Source organism: Tupaia chinensis, unplaced genomic scaffold (assembly GCF_000334495.1).
Source record: "Tupaia chinensis unplaced genomic scaffold, TupChi_1.0 Scaffold000605_1, whole genome shotgun sequence".
NCBI lineage: Eukaryota > Metazoa > Chordata > Mammalia > Scandentia > Tupaiidae > Tupaia > Tupaia belangeri.
Genome location: NW_006160123.1, coordinates 2,687,058 through 2,694,703, shown reverse-complemented (window position 1 = coordinate 2,694,703; position 7,646 = coordinate 2,687,058). Strand labels below are relative to the sequence as shown.

Genomic DNA, 7,646 nt, shown 5'->3' with positions numbered 1-7,646 from the left:
GAGCCCCGGGGCGGGAGCTGGGCCCCCGGGCGCGCAGGAGGCCGGGACCGGAACCTCGGCAGACCCGGCCCCACCCACTCACCTGCGCAGGTAACCGGGGCCCCGGCGCGCGGGCCGAGGCGGAGGCGGAGCGGGCTCGGAGCATGTTTGGCCTTTTGTTCGGCGCTCGAGCGTGCGTCTGGGTACGTGAGCTCCTTAGCGGTCCCTCAGTCCGTCCGTGGGGCGGCCGGGTCACTGGAGTGCGCGTGGGAGGCCGGACCCGCGGGCCCCCTCCACTCCCCGGGTGCTCCGTGCTTCCCCTTCCCGCTTCCTCCCGGCCACCAGTCTCCCTCGACGTCCGCGCGGCTGACCAGGTGTGTCTCCTTCTCTGTCCCCTCCCGTCTCAGGGCGCAAGCACCCTCGGAACCCAGAGGCGCGCACTGTGAAGGCGACCCCCCCGGGGAGGCGGCGACGGCCCCCGGGAGGACGATGGCCGGCGCCCGCCCCGCCCAGGCCCGCATCTCTGCCTTTGCCGTGTGGCTCCTGTGTGCGCTCGGTCTCCAGGGCTTCCCGGGTGCCCTGTGCAAACTGGCGCCTAGGGAGGGCTTCCCCAGCCACCTGCCGCCGCCACCGCCGCCGCCGCAGTCTGGCTCCTTCCGCGAGCTGGGACCCCATGGCTTCGGAGGTAGGGAGGAGCGAACCTGCGTGGAGGGATTTGGAGAGACCTAGGCGCTGGTTACGGAGTCCTGGGGGAGGCGAGCATCAGAACCAACCAGGAGAAGAGTCCGGTTCTACTCCAAGTCCTGCTCAGAAGTAGGCGGCATAAACGCCAAAGACAGGACAGGGACCTGAGTGGGGAGGGGTGTCATCCCAGTCTCCGGCTTGGAACTCAGGGTGTTCAGAGGTGATGAGCTGGTGCTCACAGGGAGGCCCTGTGTCTGGGCTGTGTGTCCTGGAGAGAGACCCTTGACCTGGGTGGGCTGAGTCAGGGACTGAGCTGTGTGGATGCAACCTGGCCACTAAAAGTCGCCCTGGCCTGAGTACTGTGAGGCGGCCTGTCCGCCAGCCTGGTGATAAGTCTTCTTCCCTGGATAGGCTTGGGCCCTCTGGGAACAGGTTGGCCTTTGGTGGTCTAGGGGAAGCTGCCAGAACCCAGAGACCAAAAGACAAGCCCATTCTGGGACTGACCTAAAGGAAGAGAGGTCCTGTTGTGGGCACAGTAGCCTAGAGGCTTCGTTGAGGGGGAAAGCTGGCAGGGGTGAATCAGCCCGTTGGTATGCACACCTCTTAGGGAAGGGATGTCAGCTGTCCAGGCAGGTGTATTGTGTGTGTGTGTGTGTCTGTGTGTGAGACGGAGCCAGAGAGAGCGCCGGAGCTCTCTCTGCTTGCTTAGGATCTGATAGCCAAGTCTTGTTTACTTCCAGGGATGAGGCTAAGTGAAGCCTGGGGCTCCTCCTCTTTCCTCCTGGAACTGAGCAGCCAGCTGGGGTCAGGGCCTGCCCAGAGCTGTCCTTCCCATTCTCTCTACCTGCCAGGTGGGGCTCCAGGGCAGTGGAGGGTCACTACTGATAACCTCTGCTAGCGCCTTGCCGTTTACTGATGGCTGTGCCACACTCCTCGCACTCAGGCCTTTCACCAAAAAGGGCACTGTTAGCAGCATCTACCGTGTCGTATCAGGGAACAGGGTCCCATGTCAAATAACTGGCCCAGGGTAACTCTTCCCATAGATGGCGAGCCTCGATCTCACCCCAGAGCAGCACTTTCCAAAGTTCCCTGCTGTTTTTCATGGGAGACCACCTTACTGGTGGAAACCTTGCACTCTGACCCAAGACAGCCCAGCAGATAACAACAGGAGGCCGGGGAGTCCAGGGGTCCGTTGTACCTGAAGCCGAAACTAGGGATGGTCTCTATTCTGGGAAGTGGAGAGTGGCTTTCCTGTGCAGGTTTTTCCTGGGCTAGTCTCTCCCCCAAACTAAGGGCCCTCTCTTCTCCCTGTCCTTCCAGTAGCTCTCCTGGGTCTCCCAGGAGAGATGAAATGGGGATTCTGGGACGGGGGAGGCACATCCGTGGCCCAGGCTGAGCCACCGAGTCCACTGGACCAGGTCGAGAGCCTGTTCCACAAGGAAGTAGCAGGTAGTGTGGGTGGCGGTGACTCTAATTGACCTGGGCTGCTGGGGCCCTTGCTGCTCTGGTGGAGGCCCCAGTGGGAGTTCACTCCAGGGCTGAAACTGGACGTCTGAGAGAGCTGGGCTGGGCTAGAGTCACAAAATCTTGGGACCAGCCTGCCCCCTGGAAATCCCCAGGACTGGCCTGTTTGGCACAAGATGGGGTAGTGTGGGGACTTCCTGGGGACATTCATGAAGGTAGGGTGTAGGGAGCTAGACTGAGTGTGAGTTCTAGGCCCTCCCAGGCCTTTCTTAGGGTGTGTGGTGCCTTGGAAAGTAGCGAAAGCTGTGTGTCGTGTGTCAAGGAGTCCCTTCTTGACGGAGTCCATTCTCAACCGAGTCCAGCTAGAGAGGCTGGAGGGGGCCAAGGGTAGGGTAAAGCCATCGAGGGCCTCCTGGAGGCTAGGGTAGACAGGTGCCCAGGGCTTCTTCGCTTCTGTATTGGATATAGAAATCCTCCCAGGGTGGATTTGTTTGTTACCCTTTCTCTGCCTGTGGCCCAGCAAGTCCAGTCCAGATTCCAGCCAGGCTGCTGGTCCCTCCTCTGCCCTTCTCCAGCCCTGCCCCCTGTTTCCTGTGGAGGAGTGGCTTAGGAGGTGGAGTCTACCTTCCTTGGAGATGTCCCAGGCCTGGCAGCTGGAGGAGGGGCTGTTTTATTGCCACTCTAGCCCTTTGCCCTCTTGGGGGTGGGAAGAAAGGAGTGGTAGGGCAGGGCCCCTTTGGTCCTGGGGGCTGGAGCTTGGGGAGGACAGTTGTGATGGGGGTGAGACACATCACCCTGCCTGCTGCTTCCACCCTGGTGGGGTCCTGTTTGTCTGCTAAGAAATCTGTCTTCCTTCCCTTTTTCAGACAGCTGATTGATTTTGATGCAAGGAGGTGGGTGCTAGAATGGCTCCCACTAGCCCACCCCCTGCTTGGCTTTTCTCACTTGTGCGCCAAGCCCCTGGGCTGGGTTGCATCTCCACAGCCTATTCCATTCTTCGTCTCTTTTGTTTTATGAGAGATTTTTGTTGTAAGGCGGGCACGCTCACCAGAAAGACAGAGACAGAGAGACAGAAAGTGAGAAATCACCCCCTGGGGGGATTGGGGGCTGGAGCTTGGGGAGGACAGTTGTGATGGGGGTGAGACACATCACCCTGCCTGCTGCTTCCACCCTGGTGGGGTCCTGTTTGTCTGCTAAGAAATCTGTCTTCCTTCCCTTTTTCAGACAGCTGATTGATTTTGATGCAAGGAGGTGGGTGCTAGAATGGCTCCCACTAGCCCACCCCCTGCTTGGCTTTTCTCACTTGTGCGCCAAGCCCCTGGGCTGGGTTGCATCTCCACAGCCTATTCCATTCTTCGTCTCTTTTGTTTTATGAGAGATTTTTGTTGTAAGGCGGGCACGCTCACCAGAAAGACAGAGACAGAGAGACAGAAATTGAGAAATCACCCCCTGGGGGGATGCCGCAATCCTTTCTCCTCCATTCTCCTCTTGGGATCTTGGGCACACACACACGTGCCTGGCATGTTTAAGCCACCGGGTTTGGGACTCGAACCATAGTCGACTACATGGGAGTTCAGCGGCATAGCCATTACGCGAACTGCTGGTCCCCTATTCTTCTTCTCTTTGTCTTATTTCCCCTAAATCCCTGGAGCTCAGTCTTCCTTCCGTCATGTTTTAGGTCTCTACACTATTTAGCTTGTTTCTCTGTGAAACCTCTCCTCTGTCCCTGTGTGTCCCAGTCTGACCAGTGACCACCTTCTGTGAGTCCCCCACCCCCCAAGGCAACCCTTTCTCTGCATCATCAGAGGCACCCGGCTGACTCCTCCTCCTACCACCTCTTCTGATCTACCTTCCCTTCCTCCTTCACACTTGAAATTACCGTCTGTACAGCCCTGTACAGAACTGCTAATGCAGGTAACCCTTGATGCCTTTCCACTTCTAGGACTTAGTCTTAAGGCCACACTCACGCACATGCAAAACAACACATGCAAAACAAATGAACAGCCGGTAGGTAGCATCGTTTATAATAGTTCATTAAAAAAAACCTCAACACATGCTCTAGGTGAATACTGATGCTGTTTTAATAATATAATAGGGGGCAGCAGGTGGCACAGAGGTTAAGGCAGCCAGATCCCACATGGCTGACCACATGGTTAGGGTCCCGACCTGGGGGCTGGTGTGTGTAAGCGTGCTCATAATCCAGGGGGGAGAATGAAGAAATTGCTGTGTGGCCATCCCCTTGAAGGGGTGATTTCTCATTTTTCCTCTCTTTCTCTGTCTCTCTCCAGTGAGCGCATACATTTTATAACAAACTAAAACATAATACTAATAGAGAACCCTGAGGCAGTATGGTTTACATTTTAATGAAAAGAGAGAAAATATCAATCTAAATCAGTGGGGGACTGGTGGACACTTGTTAAAGCATAAATTATGGTATATTCAGGGACTAGCAGATAGCGTAATGTTTATGTTGCTAGACTCCCATGTAGTCGACCACAATTCAGGTCTCGGACTGGCAGCTTGAACTCACACTGGGTCCGTGTGCTTGTGTGCCCAAAATTTCAAGAGGAGAATGGAAGAGAAGGGATTGTGGCATGGCCATCCCCTCTGGGGCCTGATTTTTTACTTCTGTCTCTGTCTCTGTCTCTGTCTCTCCAGCAGGTACACGCACCCTATAGCAAAAATCTTTCTAAAAAAAAACATTAAGGTGCATGCATGTAATGAATACTACACACCTAAAAAATAATATTCTCTGTTGCTACACTATAGAATGATTTTCAATATATATTAAGGGAAAAACAAAATAAAGAACTTGCATGCTTATGAATTCCAATGTTGTCTCACTATTCTCACTCACATACACAGCTGATAACAAAGGATTTCTTTGGGGATAAGGAACCGAAGGGATTATGGAGAAGAGGGGACTTAATTTTCTCTAGCTTTTTTACCTTTTGGGATTTATATCATGTGCATGTATTACCTAACCTAAAAAAAACTAAAACAAGGGGCCAACAAGTAGCATAGTGGTTAAGGTGCTAGACTTCCATGTGACTGCGGTTCAAATCTCAGACCTGGTGGCTTGAAAATCACACTGGGTGTGTGTGTGTGTGTGCGCGTGTGTGTGTGTGCCCAAAAAATCCTGGGAGGAGAATGGAGGAGAAGGGAATGCGGTGTGGCCATTACCCTTGGAGGGTGATTTCTCACTTTCTCTCTCACTGTCTCTCCTGTAAGTGTATGTACCCTATGGCTAAAACCTTAAAACAAAACCCTAAAATTATTAAAGTAATCAACATCACACCTCTGGGGCCAGCAAGTGGCATAATGGTTGAGGTGCTGGATTCCTACATGGCCAACTGTGGTTCAAGTCCTAGACCTGGCAGCTTGCTTTTCTCACTTTCTCTCTCACTCTGTCTCGCTATGGTTCAATTAAAAAATAAAAATAATAAATAAAATAATTATTTAAAAGAAAACAAAGTTATACCTCTGAGTAGGCAGGTGATCTGCAGCATGATGTTTCAGAGACAGCAAGAACTAGAGAGTCCTGGGTCCAAATCCCAGCTCTGCCATTTGGAACTGAGTGACACAGGGCAAGTCATTTACCACTCAGATGTCAGTTATCTCATCTAAAAAAGAGGCGAGCAGTTATGAATGTAGGTGACAGAGACCAGGTCAGCAAGACGTTTCTGTAAATATTTATTTTTGGTTTTTGCTATAGGGCACATGTGCTCACAGGAGAGACAGAGAGAAGGAAAGTGAGCTATCACTCTCGGGGGCGGGGTGGGGGATGGCCATGCTGCAATCCCTTCTCTGTTCTCCTCTCAGGATTTTGGGCATGCACACACATGTACCCACTGTGGTTTTCAAGCTACCAGGTCCAGGACTCAAACTGCAGTCAGCTATGTAGAAATTCAGCACCTTAACCACCACGTTTCCCGCTGACCTCTCTGTAAATATTTCCAAATAGTAAATATTTTAGGCTTGGGACCAGCAGGTGGCGTGGTAGTTAAAATGCTGGATACTCCCACATGGCCAACCATGGTTTGAGTCTTGGACCTGGTGGCTTGCTTTCTCTCTCTCTCTCAGTCTCTGTTTTTTGGGTCAAATTAAAAAAAAAAAAAAAAAAAAAAAGAATAAATAAAATTAAATAATTCTTTAAAAAAATTGTTTTTAGGCTTTCTGGGCCATAAGGTTTCTGTGGCAAGCACTCGACCCTGTTGTGCCATGAAAGTGAAAGCTCCCAGTCATTGCATGTAACAAGTAGGCAAGGCTGTGTTCTGATTATGGACATGTATTTCAATTTTATATATTTTTACATGTCGTAAAATATTCTCTTTATTTTCACACATTTAATATATAACAGTGGGGGAGGGGGCAGCAGGTGGTGTGATGGTTGGGACGCTGGACTTCCACATGACTGGCTGCAGTTTGAGGTCTGGGCCTGGTGGCTTGCTTTCTGAATTTCTTAGTCTCTGGAAAACATGGATGTCCTGTAGCAAGTTGGAAAATAATAATGGTAATGGATAAAATTAAATAAATTATATATATACATATACATATACATACATATATATATATATATACACACACACACACACACACACACACACACACATATAAATAAAACAATGGTGGACCAGAAGTGGCCTACAGACCATAGCTTGCCAACCTCTGCTATAAGTATTTAGGTAAAGTACCTGGCATGGTACCAGCACATATTCAACATGTAGCAACTTTGTAATTTTAAAATTTTATTTTATCATTATATATATATATTTTAGACAGTTTTTTTAGAGTTATTTTATTAAATTTTGTTTATTTATTTTAATTTGACCAGAAAGGGATAGAGTGAGAGAGAGAGAAAGAGAGAGGAAAAGTGAGAAAGCAAGTCGCTGGTTTCAGAACTCGAACTGCAGTCAGCCATGTGGGAGTCCAGCTCTCAACCACCATGCCATCTGCCGGCCCCAGACAGGTTCTTGATGTCAAGATCCTCCTGCCTCAACCTCCCAGCTGGGACTCTGGGCCCACACAACCACGCTCAGCTCTTTTTTTCAGACGGGTTTTCCCTCTGTTGCCTAAGCCAGCCTTGATCTTTCTGCCTCCAGCTCCGTAGTCACTGGGATTACAGGTGCATGCCACAGCAGCTCTGTTAACCAGTATGCCTCCAAATCTGTGTAGCCCTGGCCTCTCTGGAGCTCCTGTGCCCATTTTCACTGCGTGCCAGTTCTATGTGGTCTTCCCTCCCTCGATTCAGTTCTGTGTGACTGAACCCACACTTCTCTCTCAATCTGGTTTCCATTCCCCTTGTGGCCCTGCTCTTCTACCCCAATTCCCACGGCTGCTGAGGAGAAGCCCGAGCCTTCTGCCCAATATGGTTCTGCATCCTCCTTTCTGTTCCCTTGGTTGCCCCAGAATTCACACCATCCTGTTGCATCTTCCCGTAAACCACCGCACTGGTCTACTGGCCAGCCTCCTGGCTCGGTGAAGATATTTCCAAGCAGAGGAGTATCAGCTGGCACTCC

General features: G+C 51.4%; 1 protein-coding gene across 1 annotated transcript in view; it reads left to right on the top strand.

Moving 5' to 3' along the window:
• SPINT1 (serine peptidase inhibitor, Kunitz type 1) overlaps positions 1–7,646 on the top strand; it is a 17,919-nt gene that overhangs the window by 471 nt on the left and 9,802 nt on the right. Inside the window, exons 3-4 of the mRNA XM_006158723.2 lie at positions 91–182; positions 387–664. Coding sequence (XP_006158785.1) covers positions 91–182; positions 387–664 — 370 coding nt within the window. The remainder of the gene's footprint in view (positions 1–90; positions 183–386; positions 665–7,646) is intronic.